General features: G+C 36.8%; 1 protein-coding gene across 1 annotated transcript in view; it reads right to left on the bottom strand.

Moving 5' to 3' along the window:
• Positions 1 to 16,288, bottom strand: part of mirr (mirror) — a 289,777-nt gene extending 273,489 nt beyond the window's left edge. The window contains exons 1-2 of the mRNA XM_067790125.1: positions 16,266 to 16,288; positions 8,627 to 8,838 (exon numbers count right to left, since the gene is read on the bottom strand). Of these exons, the coding sequence (XP_067646226.1) occupies positions 8,627 to 8,695 (69 nt within the window). The 5' untranslated portion in view covers positions 8,696 to 8,838; positions 16,266 to 16,288. The remainder of the gene's footprint in view (positions 1 to 8,626; positions 8,839 to 16,265) is intronic.
• Positions 16,289 to 23,417: the final 7,129 nt, after the last annotated feature.

The raw sequence follows: 23,417 nt of genomic DNA, 5'->3' as shown, positions 1-23,417 counted from the left end.
ATAATAGCCAGCTGACGAACCATGAAGCGCCTCTCGAAGTTATGAAGGAAACTCTTCCCATTTTCAAAAAAAATAAAAGGATATGAAATACGATACCCTCATGGAGGACTATTGAATTCATGTTCCACATGCCTACTATCTTGGAATGAGGAAAGCAATAATCTACTCAGAAATTTAGCCGGTTAAAATTAGTCGGTCTTTTCAAACCAAGGATAAGAAGCTACCTGGCAATGACAGATGTATGAAATTTTCAAGTCACTCTCAATGAGACGATGTGGTAAGTCTTTGGTTGGTATTTGGTGCTTTCACACAGACACCAGAAAGCTTCCGTTTTCGCAGAAATGTCAGTCTCTACAGTTAAAACTCCAAATTTGATGTTCATGATACTTTTCTGGGGTTATATTGGAAATTTAATTTAAATTTTTAGCAAGTTGTCAACCCTGCTTCCATAAATAGAGTATCGCTATGCATTCAAACAATATAGTTTATACCAAATGCGTATTTGTTTATAGTTTTCACCGCTATTTCAATGTAATTAAACAAAACATTGTTGAATTATTAATTAGCTGAATGACTAATAAATATGACGCACTTTTTCTTATTTTTGGTTGTATGGCTAGCCTGCCTTAAATGCTCGAACTTTTTCTTTCAATTCCATAGTTCTGTATTTAGATAATCTTCAGTAGTGAACCCGCAAAACTATCGATGGTAACATCGTACAGGTAGGTATAATGGCTGCGACCCAGGTCGACCAATTAGCTTATGAAAAGCCGTTTTGATGCGATAAAACTCGCTTGAACCAACTGAGTACTACATGCAGTTGTCAATAAAATCAAAAGGAATCCCTATTTCTGATAATCTACCCAGACTTTTTGAAAAGAGGCTTCCGAGATATTTTACACGTGTTCTACGTAGAGCCGGACATTCACACAGAAAATGCTCATCAGTCTCTTTTGCAGTTAAGTTTTTAAAAATTCTGCAAAAGCCATTGTGAGGAATTTTGATATTTTCTGCATGCGTGCCTAAAGCCCAATGACCGGTGCAGTCCGGTATAAGTTTTTGGGTATCGGCCCTAGATTACTGGCCATGTTGTTCTAGAAACTGCATAGCCCGTGGTGCTCTTCCATATTTGCTGGACTTTGTTCACGTAAAAACTCTCAAATTTCCCTCTTGGGTATGCTTACTTGGGCGCTGGTTATTCACTCACCTCCTTCCGATGAGCCCCTGCGTGCCATCGTCAGCCATCACATTTGCTTCGATTCCCCTACGATGGATATATCCAGAGTGTCGGTTGACGCAGCTATAAGTTGCTTGCATGCCCTTCCAGCTTTGTGCTAGTGTAGGGGATGCTAGTGTCTTTATTGCTGCTAGGCTGTCAGAAGAGATGGGCCAGCTATGTTCCGGACCTCGAGGGAGTTGCCTTCAAAATTGTGATGACTTTTGCCTCAAACACACGCAGTGTGACGGCAGTTTGATTGTTTGATTGACGTGGAAATCTTTAGGGAATGCGATAGATTCCAGCCCCCACACAAGAGTCCACTTAAGAGCCATCGGTGTAGGTTAGTATGTCGCTAAGAACCGTGCTCCTCTCCAATCATTCCTATTTATAGTGATATTATTAACACCGCCCCCAGTTGCAGTTTGCATTGATATAAATCTATTTTGGAATTAAAAGTTCCCGCCGGGAGTAAATTAAGGGTACTGCTTCGCCCTTTCTGTGGATCCTTCCAACACTAGTGCGGTCTGTGCCGACGTACATAATAAGTGCATGTCTATCGTAAGCTTGTTAAATATGGGGTCTAAAACCGTCGTTGGACAGGTGCGGCAGTGCGCTGAATTTTCTGTAGACTAGTGAGATTGTAATTCATACAAAGAACTTCCCACCACACTATAGTGCCAAACGTCAGCACTGGCCATTTGGTACTTCTTGGTAGTGTTGATTACTGGCCATTTAGTCTTGGTAATGCAAAAGTGGGTGGTTTTTACTTCCTCGTGAAGAGTAGTAGATACGCCTTATCCGGATTTAGCCATAGGCTACCTCCCTGTGCCTACCTAATTAGTTTTGCCAATGTTCCTTTCCAAGATTTCATCCGTCACTGAAGGGGATGAACCCGAAACTAGGATGTTGTTGTTGTTGTAGCAGTGCGTCCCCCATTCAATAAGTGCGACCGATCACAAATAATCGTCAATGTCCTCTAACGGGAGTTCAAGGAAACTTGCTGTTTCAACATTGGTGGACCATAGTAAGAGGGGTGCTAGGGGCGTTGGTTTCACATTACAATTGAAGAGATGGTAGGTGTCATGTTGGGACACATCGCAAGCAGGACATACATTTTGTATGTCAGGGTTGATTTTGGATAGGTTAGAATTTAACCTGTTACGGTAACCAGATCGAAGTTGAGCTAGAGTGACTGGCGTTTCCCTAGCGAGAGTGCGTTTCTCTTCGGCTAGTTCTGGGTATTTTTCTTTATGTACTGGATTCGCCGGGCAATTCCTGGCATAGAGGTACAACGCCTGTTTTTTGATATCACTGAGGATTTGATTATAAGTCCCCGATTCTAGTGTGGTAAAAATATTCTTCACCACGGTAACGAAATCATGTGGCAACTTTTAGACCCTTTTGGTATTCTACCAGCGAAAGTATCCGGATAATTTTTTACCCCCAAAAGTAGGTGGATACATCGAAATAACCACACAACACCTGTTGTATAGAAAAAGGCAAAACTGAAAAATAAAGAATTGTAAGCGCAACTAAATAAAGATAATAGTAAAAAGGGTTGCCTTTGCTATACATTTTTGTTTACATTTTGTACTTTCACAGAATAAATTACAATGTAGAAACTTATCATGCATAATATGCATATACACATCGTCCCATTTATTCGTTAACTTCGTATCTACAAGCGAGACATTTTCTGTAAAGCGAACACGGTTGCCACACCATGTTTTCATTTGGGACCAAAATTCATCGAAAAAAAGGACCAAATTTTTGTTTTATTTTATTAGTATAAAATACAAAATTTTAGGATATTTCCATATGAAATTTTACTAAACATAGTGAAGACTTTCCTTTAATTCAAGCTGAACAAACAAATATATTTGCATGCAACCAAAAACGGTGCTATATTTTGACATAGGATAAGTCTATGTCTTTCACCAACCAAACATTGTGAACCTAGTTTTGGTCACAAAGCTCTTGGTTCTAGCATTATGTTGTTGATTGCAATGAAATAAAATGTATAATGCACTTAGGTTTTAGTAAAAAAACGGTTCAAAATTTGCGTTCTGGTGTTGCCGAAATATGTAAGCGGAAAACTCAGTAAATCATAAATCAAACTAGGCAATTTTGTTAGTGCTATTAGATGCTTACTTTTTCCCTTAACGTTTAAACTTCATATCAGAGCCTAGATTCAGTAAGTGTGAGTTTTGATCCCAGGCCTCAGGGGTTCTGCTAGCACCTACGGGAATAATTTTACATTTCTTCCGAAATCAAATCTCTTCCTTCTGTCTTCGAGTCAAAATATTTCTTGTGCCAAGATACTTAGTTTTCAATTACCTTGCGTGGCTTAACACCACAATAGTCCTGAAATTCCTTGAACTGTTGTTGTTGTTGTAGTGATAAAGTTGCTCCCCGAAGGCTTTTGGGAGTGTTAGCGATGTGAAGGCCCTTTGCCAGATACAGGTCCGGTACGTTTCGGTAACACAGCACCATTAAGGTGCTAGCCCGACCATCTCGGGAACGATTTATATAGCCACATTAAACCTTCAGGCCATCATCCCTCCCTCCCCACCCCCAACTTCCATGAGGAGCTTGGGCCGCCAGAGCCTCGTCTGTTAGTGAAACAGGATTCGCCGCGGATGGGTGAGGTTGACAATTGGGTTTGGAGAAGCTGTATATTGCGCTGGCAACCTGAAGGGTTGCGCTACACAGCCCCTTGAATCTGGTATTTTAGTCGCCTCTTACGACAGACATATCTAGCGCGGGTATATTTTGACCCCCTAACCCGCTGGGGTGTTGGGTGAGAAATATTTAAATATCAACGTGCCAAACGAGAAGTAATGCATATAATTTCTTTGGATAAGTCTTGAAAGTGTTAGGCTCACGGTAGAGTCCTCGCTATAAGCTATGCTATGCGAGAAGCAATTTTTATTTTCATATATTTTACATAGTGTTGTACAACCGATCGAAATATCTAGCCGTTATTGATATTATTATAAAAAAAAAGAGTTTTTTGATTAGTCGGCTATTTCATCAACAATTAACGACAATGTGTTTGCCAACACTTTTCTTTTTAATGCCTGGCATAAATTATATCTTAGGTGAAATGTTATTGTTCTGGTACATTTTATTGACTGAGCAATTTTTTATGGTGAGAGTTCCATTGAAGTAAATTCAAAATTATATGGGGGCTAACGAAAGTGTGGCGAATTTTTGGGGATTATTGTGAATTTTTAACTGAGTGAAAAGAAAGAAAAGTACAAACGGGGTTGAAAGGGACCATTTTTGGTCCAAATGGTTCAAAGCGGCAACCGTGAAAGCGAAGAATTTCGAATTTCTCCACAGACACTGGTGAGTTTTTCGGTGATGACAGCGTTACTACTTTGGCCAGAATCGCGGATAAAAGAACTGGTAACGATATTAGGTTACATAATGTTCTGGGTACTATTTTACCGGTAACGCTGAGAATCGGGGCGTTAGTAACTAATTTTTTGTATTTTTTTTTTTTTTGGAAAAACACAGCAAATAACTATCAAGGAGCATTTGATGATATCACGAAGGCGGTTTAAGCAAAATTAAATTAATATTTTACCTGGATATGCAACTACGACTGGTCCTTGAAATAAGCCATTGTACACAAAAATGGAATATTGGGCACTCGCCTCATTTTGCAGCTCCTCAATTTTGTCTATCATCTAATTTAAGGTTTTTAAAACTTTTTTAATTCGCATCTGACTGACTCAATGTATTGTAGACTGACACACCCATTCTTAAGCATATAAGCATATTGTTTTTTTCTCATCAATGTTTTTGCTTATGGATTCCAATAATGACAACAAAAACTTACAAGAGAAAAGAGTAAAAAGCAAAAAATGTTAATAAAAAGTAATAACATGAAAAAGTGCGTAATTAATTATTTCTACATAATTGATAAATATTTCGATAGTTCAACAGTAGCCATCGAATGTGCCGTTGTTGTAAAAGTTGAAAATGTTTTTTGAAAGTTGTCATACCATAATAGACATTTTTCAAATGATAAAACAACCAAAAAAGCGTTAAGAATTTTGTTATTGCATTGGTATGTGTCGATTACAGCAAAAAGCGGTCAGCGGAGCGTGTGGCGAAAACAAAAAGTTACAACTAACTCCAATAAATATTTTGACATACACCAATGGGTGTGCTCATGTGCATGTAATAAGTTTTTTTTCCCCCCTTAAAGTGGTTTTGTAATGTAAATCGCAGTAATATAATTTAAACAAATATTTTTCAAGCAACGAAATTTCTGGCAAAAAGTAATTGTTGTACCTTTTCAAAATGTGTTTTATTATTTTTCACAGAGCAGGTTAGGTTAGGTTGAACTGGCCGGTCAATAAAGACCTCACATAGACTGAATGTGTCCATAGTGTTACCGGTATTTGTTTGACGACCAAACGGAAGAATCCCAATCAGGTTCCAGTACATATGTTATAGAATAACTTCATCCTCTTGGCAAATACTAGCAGTTTTCTAGGACCCAGCTTAATTGCTGCCTCAAGATCTGGCAACTCTGCCTGCCCTAATAGCTGGAGCCTTGACCTGACGAGCACAGGATATGAACACAGGACGCGCTCAACTGTTTCTTCCTGCAGCTCACACTTCCTACTTGCTGTTATTGACGAGGCATAACTTATAAGCATATGACGCCAGAAGGCAGTGTCCAGTCAGTATGCCCATCATGAGCCTTAAGTCTTCCCTCTTAAGATATATGAGCCACTTTGTGAGTCTAATATCGTAGGCTTCGCACTTGATCTTAGAAATTTTGCAGCCCTTGCTTTTGTCGCGCCTTTTCTGCTTGATGGATCATATGTAACTCCTGTCTCCATTTGATTACTCCCAAACAGATTGGCACGTCTATCGTCGACTCATCGAGTGTTGCACCCTCCTTTGGCAACTCATCATGCTATCAAAAATTTTTTGATTTGTTATCGGCGCGTTGTCGCAAAGTTGCAGATTGTTTTCGAAAAGTTATCGACTTGTTATCGTTGTTTTTTCCAAAAAGTTATCAATTTGCTATCAAAATATCGCTTTATTATCGAAAAGTCCGTAATTATTACCCAAATGTTATTTATTATTTATCGAAAATTTACCAAATTGTTATCAAAGAGTTATCGATTTCTTATCGGAGTGTTGCAAATGTTTTAACTATCTGTTATAGATTGGTTAACGACGACTCATCGATTTGCTATGAAACTGACAAACTTACCTACTTAGTTAGCCATCAAGCACGGCCCGCCAGTCGCTGCTTCGCTCTACCAACTGGTGCCAGTTGGTCACACAAAGGAATTTAACTCGCTTTTCACCTGATCCTTCCAGCGGAGTAGGGACCGTCCTTTTCCTCTGCTTCCATAGGTGAGTTCCGATTAAAAACTTTTTTATTCTGATCATCATCTTTCATTCGCATAACATGGCCAAACCGTCGTAGGCGATGCGTTTTAATACGCTAGACTATGTTATTGTCTGCTTAAAGCTCGTACAGCACATCATTAAATCTTCTTCGGTACGCGTTGTCGCCAACGGGTAGAGGTCCGTAAATCTTTCGAAGAACGAAATAAACAAATTATTTTACTATTTCGAAATTGTGGCTGCCAAGGCACATGTGATGGTGTTGCTAATGTCATTTTGCCCAGCCGTATAAGCTTTGCGAGGAAATCAAATTCAGACATAGCAGCATATGGGCAGCTCCTTTTCGTGCTATCGAAGGTGGCTTTAAAATCGAGGTGATGTGTGTCAATTCTTTTTTGCCGTGGTTTTTCCAAGATTTACCAGGTCCGAAGTCACAGTAATAAGGTCCAAGCGAGCAACAGCATTGACTTGAAAATTAATTTTGATGTCACTCCAAAAAGTGAGTTACGGTACAATTACACTAAACTTTTTCACATTACAAAAGTTTGGTGGAAAATTTGCAAGTACACCAAAATTAATTTTGATATTACTACGAAAAGTCTTATCACTGCACCTAATTTTTTGCGTATATCATAAATATAATATAATAAATAATAATAAACAAATTTAGTATTTTTTATTGAGGGTATGAAACGAAAAGTGGAAAGTTCGAGGTGTTTCAGGGCTACTTCAGGATTACCCCAGTATCATTTCGAAATAATCTTACAAATGTTTTCGCGAATATCTTGGGAAATTTTACTTAATTTTACTTTATTGCATATCCGCTTATTTTTCGAAAAGGGCATTAGTAATAGCCATTTCCTATATATAAAATATAAATATAAAATTTATGTAGTTCTATAATGACCCAGAAATAATCCCCAAATGATCCTGAATAAGTCCAGAATCCATCCTGTGGTTGGCCCGAAATTATTCGCCAATTATCACGAAATAGCCTTGAAATGATTCCTAAAACAACTAATCCTGAAACCGATCCTGAAATAGTCCCGAAGTGATCCAAAACTAGGACCAAAAACAGTCCCGAAATGATCCCCAAATTTTCCCAAAATTATTACTGATGCTCATATAAAAAAATAAAACTGTAAAATGATCCCGAAGTATTTCCGAATTCATCTCTAACAACCCAAACTGGTTCCAGATATAGGGTATATAAAAAAATATATATAACAATAAAATGATTTCGGAGTAATTCCTATATGATCCCTTAATGATGCTGAGATAGTTCCAAATGCAACCTGTTGTAGTTTCAAAATATTCTCGAAATACTAATAATGATCCTGAAAAGATCTTTGAAATATTTTTAAAATTATTATTATAAAATTTTGCTTCAGCTTGGGCCCCGACTTTTCAATCAATTTCCATATACATAGGCAAATTTGATAAATCAACAGTAATAAAGGTCACATAAATTAAGCATTAATATAACAATAAAATTATATGATGTGACGAAAATGCGGCCAAAGAAAAGTTGGAGCAGGGGCGATTGGAAACACGTCCTTTTCAACCTCCCATTATATGTTGAGCTATGCTGATTGGAATCTTCATGCATTCCGACAGCGTCATTACTAAACAAAGTTGAAGAGTTGTTGGATACACGTTATTTTCAATTTCCAACATCCAAATACATGTTTAGCTGAGTTGATCGGAGATTAATACATTCCGACAGCTTAAAATACAAATATAATTGAAAAATATATATTCAAATTTTGTTGCCGTAGGCTGGGAGCACTGGAGGATTGGAAACGCGTCCTTTCCAACCTCCCTTAAATGAGTGGCTCCCAAACTCGTCCCTTTGTCACGCTAGTAAATATGCTGATCGGACTCACATGGCATTCCGACAGCACATTCAATAGAAATAAGTGATTGTAATAATGAATTGTATTTAGTAGTTTAAGTTTTAGGCCTAAACAGCCGTAATAATAAATAAATTAAAAAAATAAATCATTGTTATATCATTAAACTTACCATGTAACTAAATTTGGTTGTTGTTGTTGATTGTAATATCACCCTTTGTTGCACCTTGTTGTTTGACATGATTATGTACTGTTTGCTCTTTTGTTGTAATGTTATGTTATGTTATGTTTATTATGTGTTAAATTGAATTTAATTGCAATTATAATCAAAATGCGCACAAATTGTAACAAATTCGTTTCAAATCGTTTGCAATTATACATTCGCTATAAAGTCGAAAACATATTAGCACATTTGTAGTGAGTGTAATTTACTTACATACTTACGAGTAATATATTTTACATGCAAAGTGTCATTTGGGTCAGAAAATTTACTTGCGTAAATTCATTTCATTGTCATTCATTTTCGCCTATGTTTTCATAAATTAACACAAGACAGACAAATCGCATAATCAATCATTAAGCAAATGCCATTTCAGCAAAGTCAATGAATTAACAATTTATGTACATATTTTCACAAATAAGTGAGGCCATAATATGATTTGCTATATTAGCATGCACATATTTATATAAACTCACATACACTTTACTACAAAATCGCTGACAATCAAACTCCACGAACTAATCACCAATTTTGAGACTTGATATTGAGTTCAAATTTAGTAAATTATGTAAAAACCATGTACAGGGCAAGCACCTTGTCGAAGGTGCGAGGGCTCCACTATGTGGCTCAGAGATAAGGGATTTGCATCTAAGCCGTTCCACACAATAGGAAGACGTGAAGGGGTCCAAGATATGTAATGGGCTCCAAATTGAGCCAGAGAACGAATTCGTCTTTAGTTGCCTGAAGTCTTCCTGGATCCGGAGCAGCTTTACCACACTATATGGTGTTGCTTTGCAGGAACTTCAATCTTCAACAACAAAACAACAAACAAACAACTTAACCACCGAGCCCGCCTTGCCAAACTCGTGCTATTCCAACCAATGTGGATGACTCAAAAATGTGTTAAGAATATATTGATAAGGAACAGGGAAGAAGATATGGATTTGATCTATGATTCGGATCAGAAGAGCGAAGGAACAAAAAAATATGTAAATTCGGTACGGTAGAGAGAGGCGAAAAGAGTGCCTTCACAGTTTCGGACCGCGCTTAAAATTATCCACTGCCCGTGAGATAGGGGTGAAGGCAGTTCAATTATAAAATTGTGTCGCTAGCACTGCTCGACTGCGTGGCCGGTTTAAGTAGGAAGACTCCCAAGGCGGGAGAAAAAAACAGGGACCGTAATGCATGCTCAATGCTACTTGTAAAGCAGAGGAAGGAGCAACTGAAAGATGAAAAGCGTTTTATAAGCCAAACTTAAGCAGTAAAAAGGGTAGGTTTTTCTCAAAGCAGCTTAAGGAAGGTAAAGTTGTGACTGCTGTGGTGTCACTAATAATGTCAAGATGTGAACAAGAGGATAGAACCAGCGTCTAAACTGAATTTTTCCTTCATAAAGAAAGCATAAATGCACTGTTTAAGGCGGAGGAATAAACACTTACCTCCATTACATCACAGGTTAAGATATGGAGGGGTAACTATGAAGGTGCAATTATTGTACAATGACTTAGAACAATCGATGAAGAATGTATAAAACTGTACTCTTTCAGCACTTTCGATGAACGCTGTCTTCATACCAATGACGGTTTGAACAACATGCTTACATTAAAAGCAGTTCGAATGATATTGTTCTGTATACACTGAAAGAAAACGACTGGTAAAATTGATCGAAATACGGGTCAATTCAACTGAAATTTCTGTTAATTTTTATCCATCGCAACAAGATGTTGAATCAACTGCGCACAAATCGTTGATTCGTAATTGACCGTTTTAGTAGTGAAATGAACAAAAAAAGTTTTTGCGACAGCTTTGTACGAAAGCACCTATGTTGCCATATAAATAAATAAATGTAAGGCGCGATAACCTCCGAAGAGATCTAAGGCTGAGCTTCTCTTCCAATTTTTTTTTTTTTTTTTTTGTGCTCCTCTTGATTTTCCCTACAAATTGGCCGGACGGGACTTACATGTTTTATGCCGACTCCGAACGGCATCTGCAAGGCAGATGAGTTTTCACTGACGGCTTTTCGTGGCAGAAATACACTCCGAGCGCTTGCCATACACTGCCGAGTGGCGACCCCGCTTAGAAAATTTTCTTCTAATTGAAAAACTTTATTTCTAAAATGTTGATGTTGCTTTGCCCGGGGTGCGAACCCAAGGCATACGGTGTGGCAGGCGAAGCACGCTACCATCACACCACAGTGGCACTTACTAACCGAACGTCAATTGGGCTACATCAAATACACTTTATTATTTAGTTTTATTAAACGCACTTTCACCAAATTTTATATTTTATAATTTATTTAATTTATAGTTTTGAACTACGCTTTGCAAATAGAAATAAAAATAATAGTCACAAAACTGATTCTCAATTCTTTGAGTTGCAGCTCAGCTCATTCTCAATTTCTTCTCTCGCATGTAGTTGCCACACTTGATTGTTTCGAAAAAAATTTGTATAAACGTTTGAAATAATATTTTAAATAGAGAACTTGTAAGATATAGGCAAGTAAAGAATCAAATCGCTAGAGGGTAATTCACCACTGGAGTAACTTTACTTTACACTTTAAGTTTAAATGATTCCAAAACAACTCAAACGTTTATATTGTCGGAAACATCAACATTAAAAAAGGATGTTTTTTATTATCTTATTAAATTCGTTCGCGTGAGTGAAAATTCGTAAAAACTTGAAGAAAATGTTACTAACTTTGAAAATTCCTGTTCGTTCAAACAAAACTTTTGCTACAAGAGGGCGCAATTTTGCATTTCGCTTGGAGGAGAAGTTGCAAAATTGTACCCGATAAATAGGTGTCCCGCTATCTCATAATTTTTTGCACAGTAAATTCAAAAAAGGAGTTTTTCGTTTTGTATTGATAACTAAAAAACTAGTTTTTTGTTGTTTTCCCATTTTGTGTGTTTTTTCGATTTGGTGCTTTTCTTATTTTGGTATTTTTTTTAACAAGTGGCACGATCGTCGTAAGTACAAAGTAGAGAGCGCAGTGAGCGTAACATTCTTTTTGAAATTTGCTCATGTATTGACTGCTGATCGCTGTTGAAATGACTAGTGAGATCAGTTGTGTTAACAGAAAAATCAGTTAGATTGACCAGTGCAAAAAGAACGTGGCGAAATATTGGCGACGCTCTTTACAATATCTCGAAACGGCAATCAGGCACACAGCATTGATAAACTGGATCGGTTGCTTGCTAAGTTTTATGATAACGAAATCCCTAAAAAGTGCACACCCGGGATATTAAAACCTCCCCTAAGACACTGGTTATCACGCAACTTCTTAGGCAAGACCAGAAATCATAAGTGGCAAATGTCCGACATAAATAAGCGTATTGATTGTACGACCGATCATCTGACGTTGGTTGACCGCCAAAACATTCAAACATCAACATTCTTACAGGAACTTTGAGCCAATAGTGACTACGATGTGCCGTTGGGTAGAAAGTCAATCTAAAATCCCTCTGCTTTCAAATATGGCTGAGTTTTCTGCAAGACTTGGCCTATCTTATCGATCTGGTCGATAGTAGATTTACCAGGTCTGAAGCCGCACTAGTCCAGTCAGTTCATTGACTTTAAGCTTTTCTCAAGAAGATATGCCATTGGGGACCAGCATTAACACAAACAACAACATCAGGTCTTATACATCTCGGATCAAGGACAAAGCGTCAATGTCTTCAGCCTTTATGAAGTTCAGCACGATAGCCTTATTCATAAAGGTCGGGTGAAAGAGGGGCCAGGAGTGCGTGTTTAACGTTTGCGGATTGTTTACCGTTTGCTGCCTATGTAGTGCTTGTTTTATCGGATTTTAATCAGTTTTATGGTAATTTTTAAAATTTTTAATTTTTTGTTAATTCATTTTACTGTGTGTTGTTGTTGCTTTCAATTCGCGCTGCTAAATGTATCGAATTTCAATTAAAACTGCAACTCAGCATTCGTTAAAAGTAAAGTGGTTGAAAATTTATGAATGTATTAATTTGTAGTTGTTGTTATAAACATGTTGTATTTGCTGTTAAATTGCTTGCCAAGCATATGGCTTTTATGAGCAGCAAAAATTTTGTTTAAAAGAAAGTTATTTATGAATGGAAGTGGAAAAAACTTAGAGCCAGCAACTTTTTTGCAATCCCGTTTTAAAAGCTTGTAAGTCGGTAAATGGCGTAAGCTATTTGTTGTTTAAAGGAAATATGTACATACCTATATATATTTTTTTTTTATCAGCAGCCATACTTTACACTAATAAGAAGTTTTACTTCTAAAAGCTAAGTACAAAATATTTTTTTTCTTTCAATATTCAAATTTAATTTTGCTGTTATTTTTTCGGCCATTTGACATGGGTTCGAATCGAGCTTACGGTCTTAAAATACTAATTTTTTTACTTTTTTTTTTTTTTTTGTTTAATTGAAAAAGTTTATAAATTAGAATTAATTAAATTGAATAATTAAAACATGAACAAAAACCTCACATACACTGAATGTGTCCATAGCGGGATCAGAGTTTATTTGACGACCAAATGAAAAAACCCCAATTAAGTACCAGGATTTATGTTAAAGAATAACCCCGTCCTATTGGCAAATACTAGAAATTTTCTAGGCCCTATACAACTTGCTGCTTCCGAACACTTTATCGGCGGCGACGGCATGGCCGGCGCACCGGCATACGCCGGTGTTCTAACTTTAAAAAGCTTGATTTTTCTATTTAAATATTTAGAAAAGGTTTTGTTTGTATGTATTTAAGGAAATCAACGCTTTGGCCATCCGGGGCTTTTTCCTCAAGATCTCGCAGACCGTTCAAAAATTTTCAGGAGAAGCTCCTTGTGGAGGGATTGTCCCTCGTTCACTTACTCCAGAGAGTCTTCGAACCTAACCCCGGTCTTTGGAATTGGTACTGTTGCATCTCCTGAAAAGAAATAGGGATACATAAAATACCTAGTCACACTTTTTTCTGTATATATCGTTCAAAGCGTAGTTTCTCCTAGGGTTAACTCCTAGTAATCGTCACGAACACAATTTCTTTAAATCATTTGTGGCTCCTTGGCGGTCACGCACAAAGCCAACTTGCGGTTGCTATTAATGGTCTATTAATACTCATGACTCTCGTGGCACAGGGCGCATCCAGTTGTTTTGGCTGTTTTTAAGAGCTACAATTTCCGATGTGCGAACAGTAGCAATCCCGACCACCAATCGCTACCACGCCTCCTGACCCTCACGCCATATGAGAGCACAGAAGCTATAGGACTGCGACTTCGAACTCTTACCTTCGTCGACGTCACTTTCCTAGAAGCTCTAGGCGTAGCTCCGAAGACTTTGCAATGGATGCTTTTGTCGAGCTATGCTTCCGAGCTACACCAGAGAAGCACCATGGAACGTTACGGAGTGACTATTCGGCCAAGGACGCTGCCCTCGTCTTCGCTGCTAGTCTTCGTTAAATCAAAACGATATTTTAGAATGAAAGTCGGCCGAGTTTAAGTTGAAAGATGTTAACTGTTGTTTTCCGGCCTTATGATATAAGAGCTCATTATGGATGACCGCGTAGCTTCATACTAGTTCGACTGTCCACTACGTTACGGTAGTAGCACACACGGTCATTAGTTCGACTGTCGTGGGAAAGCTTTTACTTCACCACTTTGGGTGTTCTTGCGAAGGACAAAGCCTCACCCGGTAGATATATGTGGCTACGTATTCACATTTGTAAAAGGAGCCGTAACGTGTAGGTGATATTTAAACTTGATTGATAAGCTATAATCAACGTGATTCAATCCAGGGGACTAGTTTTGCATAGGGCCGCCAACTTTAGGAAATGTCAAACCGGGAGACTTGGGTGTTGAAGGATGAAGTGTGAAAATCAAAATTAACATTGCAGACGCTTTATATAGTTTCGCAAATAAACAACAGATGTTTGAATGGAGGCCCAAGTGATTTTTCAAACCTTTCTCATACGTACATATATCATCGGCTTAAGTATAAGGTAAGAATCATTTCAAAGGAGTGTTTATGCACCTAGAACCTACTAAAGAATTTTGCATCACTGATTTCGCTTATTCTTTCAGCCAATCGCAATATAAACTTTTTCTTAAAAATCGGCACTTTTTGGGTATTTTGCTTTTTTTTAACAACTTGAGGAAAATTTGAAAACATGTTCGCCATGGGTCATTTTATTTGAATCCATTGTTCATTCTCATAAATTTTTTGAAAAAAAAAATGCAAAGTCAGCATATAAATTTATTAAATAACTTTTCTTTTAATAACTTGGTAAATTGGGCGATGCAAAGTCCGTGTTAAGCTTACATCGAAAACGCCTGTTTTTTTTAAATAACTTTTAAACAATTAGAAAGAGTTTAATTTCGCAGTTAGTTTCTTATAACTGGCAGTGGTGCGCATCCGTTGATGCCGCTTTCGACCATATCCGAGCAATTTTCGACATATACAATAAATGGCCTAAACAGTCTTAAACGAGAAAATATGGTAACGCGCCGGACGCCGCCGCCGCGCCGATATTTTTGACATTCGGCGGCGACGTGCGAAAAACGACCAAAATCGGCAGCGGCGGCGGCGTATATATCTAGGCTGTATGTTCTTCGCTTAATCTGTCCCGCGGCATTGAGTATGCTAGCAGTCGTTAATGCTACTTTTTGGGCAGTCCAGTCGTCCAAGAGTGGGGTGTATGCTTCAGTCTTATGCACCCATTAAATATTATTTTAATAGGGCATATACCCGCTACGCGATAGAAGTGTATGTGCTGTTTGCTTGCTCTTCTGAATCCTCTCCCGTTTGGAAGTATCACTCTTGTAGATCCTCAACAAATCCCTGTACTCCTGGCTGCACGTTTCGCTTTCCACAACCTTGACCAGCTTAAAGCTTTCCTTTATCTGTCTCCTAAAAAGACTCAGCTCCTGGCGGCTTCGCTTTTCCTCTGAATCTTTTTAGAGGGCGAGCTCTGTTATACTCAATCATAGGCGTTTTTAATAGGAACTCATATGGGAGGTCTTTGGGTTGCCGTAGTTTTGTTTCTGGAATTTGGTGCAGTTTATGGTCTTGGGATTTCCCTTCTCTACCCTCTTTGGTTTGGAAGAATGGCATATCAATGGTTTATGAAAATGATTATAATTAAAACATTTTTTCAAACAAATTACAATTGTCAAGGGGTGATTTGAACTCGTACATCACCGTCGGCAATTGCGCCGTTATACTTATTCAATCGAATTTTCGTGTCTAACTGGAGATGTTATTACAAATGAGGGGACAAACATGAAAGCGACTTAATATAAAGGTAATAAAAAAAAACACCATCCCACTCACACCTCAACAACTTTTTCACAAGTACGTGTGTATGTGTACATTAACACAAAAATATACAACTCAACTGGAACAATTTATTTGTATGAATTTGTTTCGAAGCGATAAACTCTACAACAACAATAACAATCAATTTCAAAGAACTCGCTCTAAGGCACACTTTATTTCATTCGAGACTCGCCAAACTTCCAATAACAGAAAGAAATATCGAAATACATACATACGTGTATGTATCTAACTAAGCCCGAGATCGCGCATACCCATATGAATGAGCTATAAAATATCGGTATTGGAAATATTCATACTCATACACACGTTGTATACATGAAATCGGCGCCCGAATATGAATTGACGTCCCGTCTGCCGTTCGACCATTCTGGACAAAGCTCAACAACTGAAGCAATAGCTAGATTCTCAGTAACGAAAAAGCTGCAAGTACAAAGCAATTTTCAAATGCAAAATGCAAAAAAGCTAATGCAGAAATAATGAAATGCAATTTTGCAACAACAACAAAAGAGAGAAAACTAGAAAATTTTGTAAAGCATATGCAAAAATACAAAGCTTCAAATGCACTAACGAATATTGTGAGCAAAAGAGAACTAAGTGAAAGTCAGTAGCGGCTTCAAATTATAGCGTAAATAGTAATGGCTACGGGGCCCCGCACAACTTTGAAGGCCGGACGCATTCTTGGTATATTACACTAGGCATTTTCGATAAATATCAAATTAATAAATGATTGGTAATTCTCACACAAAGCTTCACGATTCTTGTTGCCCACATTATATATCTATGACGATGTACGTATCTCATATCTGAACAATAGGTTGTATGGAATATGTGCTATATATAAAATTGATCTCCATACAAGTAAGCATTTGGTTAAATTTGAATCTTCTATTTGTTAAAATAGGGCGGAAATTACGAAAACTCTTTTATCTGAACAATCGGTTTGTATGGGATATTTCGAAGTTAAATTAAAGGAGGACAAAGTCTCTTCATGTCAGATAAAGCGCTTATAAGAATATGCTTATAGCAAGAGGCAGTAGAGCTGTAAAAGTATTGATATTCGATTTCTTCGATATTTAGAAGGATGACGGTCGCTATATATAATCAGGCGTTATATAATCAGGCGTGGATTATTTTTCAAATAATTTACAGATCAAAAATGAAATATCCAAAGAAAACAAATATTAAAATGTTCAATACTTAATTTTGGCATTTCACGATGCACGGCAATTTATACATGAATACCGCTTTTATAAAAATTAGACAAAATTTATGAAATTTTTTGATACCATTTCCCTCCCCCCCCCCCCCCCCCCCCCCCCATGGCCAAGCTCACAATCCGCTACTGTATATAATCGAACCTAAATATCTAAAAATAGAATTGATATGTGTCATAATTTTGCCTTGAGAACCTTTATATCTTCTTTAAGTGTGCCAAACTATTAACGTCAATGTCCGTGCTCAAATAATATACCAATATTTATATATCTTCGTTGCCGCCTAAGAAAGAAATGCCAAAAGCAATGCCAATACACGAAAAATTCGAGGTGTAAATATACAGGTGTTCGTCTGAAAACTATTTTTTTAAATTTAACTACAGCTCGCCCTTGAGTTGAAGTTACCCACAAAACAGAGGTAACTTTAGCAGGAAAAAATATTCTAGATGTTAGAAGAACTTGAATGGCTTCTCATTGGTAGCAATCCCATATTAATTTATAATTGGCTTGTTATCGATAACGAATAATTCTCTGCGTCTCGTCCGTTTGTAACGGGTTGCGAATTCCGAGTCATCGGTTTCTTCTTGGTATTCTTTCGACTTGTTATAAAAGGTTTTACACTTTTGTCATCAGTTTTATATTAAAGATTGATAGGTATCTGTATTATAAAAAGCGGATAAGTCGTCGTAAGCAAATCGATAAAATGCCGATAACAAACTGGTAGCACTCCGATAAGGAATCTATAACTTATCGATAACAAATCTATACATTGTAAATAAAAAATGAATAAATAAATACAAGGTGCGATAAACTCCGAAGAAGCTTCTCTTCCAATTTGCTCCTTTAATTTTTCCTAAAAATTGGAGCGACGTTCCATGGCAACGAAATCGATAACTTTTCCATACCACGCCGCTAAAAAATTAGTAACATTCCGATAGCAAATCTATAAGTTTCCTAAAATAAATTGATAAGCTTTTTATATTACATCTATATATTTTCGGTAACTGATAACTTTTCGATAAAAAATCGTAAGCACTTCAATAACACTGCAATAAGAAATTGATAAATAGGGTTGCCAGATTTTTATTTCGAGTTCCCGGGACAGTTGAAAAATAAGAAACACCTATATATTTGTATGGGTTGCTCATTCGGCGAAATAATTTTTAGATACAATTAAACTTTTTAAACTCATTTATTTATAACAAATATTTTTATGAAGCAGGCTATCAATTAATACGTTTATTGTGTTTAATGCAAATTCAATATTCTATGGATTCATTTTCCATACGTTATTTTAAAACACAACACTTCCCCATACAAAATGAATATTTAGGTGTGCGAAATTTCAAACATTAACATTTAGCAACGCTATTGTTAAATCCAAAACTTTTTGATAACAAACGAATAGTTCATCGATTTAATTTATTTTAATTTAATTACGTTTATATTAAAATAATTTTTTTTATTTTATTTCCTATCATTTATTAATTATATTTTTTACTTTATTAAATTTTGTTCAATTCTTAATATTTTATTTTATTTTATTTAATTTAATTTAATTTTATTTTATTTTATTTTTTTTAAGTTTATTTTCTTTATTTTTTTTTTATTTTATATATTTTTGCTTTAGTTTGTAAAACGAAATTTTATTTAAGTTTATGTTATTTTATTTTAGGTAATAATTATTTTAATTCATTTTATTTTTATTTTTGTTCATTTATTTATTAAAATTTTTAAGTGTATTTTTTTTAGTTTATTTAATTTTTCTTTATTCAATTTCATGTTATTTTTTTTTTAATTTTTGTTATTTAGTGATTGTTTTAAATTGTTTTTTATTTAATTTTCTTTTAGTAATTTAATTTTTTTCTTTTGCTTGCACTTTATTATTTCATATTAATCGAACCAAATAATGTTCAAAGATGTTACAACCAACTAAATCCCATAAAAAAATTGATTTCAACTGAAATATTCTTACCTATCCACGTGCTTTTGTTTTTATATACACTTTATTTTAAACAAAGAGCAACGCATACAACTCTTCGAGCACCTGCATGCACACATATTGTATATATATTTACAAACTTTAGCTTCCATGTAGGTAAGCTAGAATGGAGTGACCTTACTTACGCTCGTACTCTTTATTACTCCGTACAGCATACTTACCAATAACATACACTACGCTTACACTTATACAGTCTCTAGTAATCCATAAAGTACATATGTCAATATTACATTATACTCCTGTATTTGCTTTCTACATCTAACCCCCATATAAGTAGCGTACACTCATACTAACATCTTACGCTTACATTCAGGACTCCCCTGTAAGATAAGGATCCATAAGCACACATTTTCAATGTCCGCTAATCATTCAAAAGCTGCAAGGACAAACGACATATGTAACTACTCAATAGTTTGCAAAGCATTTTCTGTGTGAATGTCCATCTTGGGTTAGAACACTTCTAGGATATTTAAAAAACACCTTTCTGGAAATAGAGATTCATAATTTTTATAGAAAACCCTGGCTCGTTCTAGCATATGTATATCTATTGCTTGGTTAACTAGTTAACTAACACTTTCAATCATCGTCAAGCATTGTGATCACCGGACTGATTTTCTAACCGAAAACACAAACATTGAAGTACCATAGATGACTCCTCCTTATAATATACTCACGCTTGCAAATCAATTCTTGTATTTGATACGTTTAAGTCATTAAACTTTATAATGAATGTCAAAAAAGCCCAACCACAAGGACACACTATGCACGCTTTTGTCATCATTTGTCATTTCACCTATAAGAGACCTAGGGCCAAACACACAAAAGAACATTAAAAGCCATGTTAACCCAACACGTCCTTTCAGAAACTTTCAAAAACGAATTCTACATATGTACATACGTACTTCTTGTCATTCAATTCACATACACGTGTGAATGTGTCTGCTAAACTTTTACAACAATTTAGTGATGAGTAAATGTCCGAAATTTGAGATTTTAAATTGAATGTTATTAAATGACAAGGCAATGCGGCAAATGGCGCAACCCAAAAGCTGCCAAACATACATACGCACACATGTAGGGATTCTACATTATCGACTTGTACCTACGAATATAATTTGTGTATTTGTAATTTGAGGGTGAATGAATGAAATTTGGCGGTTAGAGACAGAGACGATATGCTTCATTGTAGTACTATACCTGATTTTGTGGTTAATGGCACCGGCTAGTTGAGCTTTTGACATTTCTACACATGCACACACACACACACACACATACACAACAAACAAAAAGCTATGAATAAGTCGTATATGTTTTTGTTGCTTTTTTTGTTAGTAACAATATCATCGTCATGTCATTAGTTGACTTGCATTGTGTGATTTACCACTGTTTTTCTACGCTTCAAATGACGTAAAATGTTCGACATGGTTTTTGTGTGGATTTGTTCACTATTTCAGTGACAAAACCCGCACCCGCCCCGCTTTCTGGCGTCTTGGTTGACAATGTATATATGTTTGTATACTAAATGTTCCCAAACACTAATTTCTAGTTGGTTAACATGCATACCTCGATGCTTGCGTTCTACACACACACACACAAGAGTGTGTATGTGTGCGTGGGTTGAATGGTAGCTTGGATAGTTAAATTTTGTGACTAATTTGTAACCTGACCATTGGTTGTCAAACAAAAAGCCACACAAAATAAATCCTCACTTAATTTTAATATGCTCTTAATGCAAATACGGGTATGTACATTTGTTTTATGAGTTAATGAAGCGATATCAAGATGAAAAGTCAGCCAGGGCCGCTTTAAGAGTGTCGGAGGCTTAGTGGAGCGAAACTGTAGCGGCACTACTTTCCAATCATGGAAATTTAATTCTTCAAGCCTCATATATGGATGTATGTAGTTTTTGTATGTGCAGTTCAATACGGCGCGTCGGATATTTAAATGCCATATAAATCTCTGTAGAGCTCGAGGAGATTTAAGCTCCAAAACCAAAGTAAATTTTAAAGCAGTTGGCGTAGATTTGCTTGCCGTTTTGTTCCATTTAGAAGGATATTATTATCAACGTTATTTTGAAACTCAACTAATAATCTAGTTCGGAGCTAACGGTGCTCGGCGAAAGCAGAATACTTATACGCCACTGCCGAGTAACTCTCCATAACGGATCCTCCGTTTTAGTGCAGTTTGTGATGCAGATCTGAAAAAATCCAGAACAAATTGAGGTAAAGTTGGTAATAAATTCCAAAAAAATAGTTGAGCCCAGTTGGTTCTCACTCCGTTGCCTAAAAACTAGAAGGGTATCATCCCAGCGCCGCCAGATATAATACGAAGGAATGCATACCCTTTATCTTAGCCCGTGGGCCAGTTTCAATGTCAAGGTAACAAAAATGAGCTTTACACAATTTTTAGGACTTTGGCATGTTTTTCGTCTACTACAATGTACCAAAACATTCTCAACACATCTTGTCTACAATGTTTTTTCATGGGGTCAACAGTTCTGCTTTAAATAAAAAATTTTTTTAGGCCGAGCTTCTCTTCCAATTTGCGTCGCGCTCCTTTTTAATTTTTCCTACGTATATGCGGGACGGGACCTACTTGTTTTATGCCGACTCCGAACGGCATCTCTAGATGAGTTTTCACTGAAAAGCTTTTCATTGCAGAAATATACTCGTAATGCTTGTCAAAGATTGCCGAGGGGCGACCCCGCTTAGAGAAAATTTCTCCTAATTGAAAAAATGTGTTTCTAAATTTTGATGTTGCTTTGCTCGGAGCATGAACCCAGGATCGTCGGTGTGGTAGGCGGAGGACGCTACCATGACACTACGGCGGCCGCTACAATTCTGTTTACAGCCCGTAATGTGTTGGATTCGAAAGGAAATATTCTCGAGCGTATATAGCGCGGTTTTCAACGAAGTGATCCTTGCTTTATCTCGAATAATCTCAACTGATCTCCTGTAAAGCGAAATGGCCACTCTGTATGACATTGAAATTGAGCGAACAGCTGAAGGTGTCAAAAAAGGCGCAAGGTCTCGAAAAGTAGTTAGGAGGCAACAGTGTTGGGAGCAATCAAGGAAAGGGCACTGGACCTTTATGTTGGTTCCAAATAAAGAGCAATGGTATGAGCGGAAGCACAGCGAATTAAACTTATCACCCCACGCAGATGTAAAGTGTTGGATAGAGAAGGACCTTTCTGTCCCCACTGTCCCACTGATGTGGGAAACGCAGAACACGTTATATTTCATTGCCCTCGTTTCCTCGGCGAAAGATACTCTGTACATTGAACTTTTGGAGAGAAACCTAGACTGCTGGACGGTTATGAGCAAATTGGCCTTTCCGATTAGGATGCGACTGATGTACGCTAAAAGGGAGCGCTGAGAAATGAGCATGTGAATCAGTGGCGCTTAAATCGCTTTTCTACCCGTGACGTTATGTCTAATGGCGGCAGCACGGGTTGTGACCACAAGAACAGGATTAGCCTTCTTTCATTGGGCGCCTTTGTGGCAGAGTGCTATCGCAACTTGAAAAAAGAAGGCCCGAATACCAAGACCTCTATATTAGACATGTGGGCGATTTCGAGGTCTCACATTTCGAGTCAAAAGTAGTTTTTAAAAAGGCCAACCGACGGATAAAATTTTTAATAATATTCAGAATAAACGTGTTCAACCTAAGTAAGAAGTTTTTGTCATCCCATAATACACTTTAATGTACGTACATATATAATAGAGGTACATATGTATGTCTTATTCGTATCCGCTGTATTATTTGCCAAATAAGTAGAAAAATTTAATAATATTTTCCTAGATCACAAATAATGAGACGCTTAAGGTGGAGAGCGAATAAGTGTATTTGTACTTAATAAACTTGATACTTAAAGCTATTCAAGAAGATATACAAAACTGCATTTTATTTCGTAAAAGGCGATGAAGTTTATTGGCCTTATCGAAGGGGCGTTGCTTATCAGTATCAGTGGCATAGAAAAAGTCAGCGGCAACTTTAAATGCCGTTGGACAACAACTTCGTAAACAAATATACAAACGGACGAGCGAAGACAAATATTTGGCCTAAACAAAAATGGTATCATTTAACAAACAAGCATGAAAATCAAATTAAAAAGTCTGAGTCGAGAGAAAGAGAGAGAAAGAGCTACAAATAATAAAACTTGGTACAATGTTAGGAAGAGTCGAAAAAGATAAATTGCCTGAAACGCATTAATCTTCCTACCAGTGGCTGAT

Source organism: Eurosta solidaginis, chromosome 5 (genome assembly GCF_040869045.1).
Source record: "Eurosta solidaginis isolate ZX-2024a chromosome 5, ASM4086904v1, whole genome shotgun sequence".
NCBI lineage: Eukaryota > Metazoa > Arthropoda > Insecta > Diptera > Tephritidae > Eurosta > Eurosta solidaginis.
The sequence above is the reverse complement of the archived record's forward strand: the minus strand, read 5'-3'. Positions and strand labels throughout refer to the sequence as shown.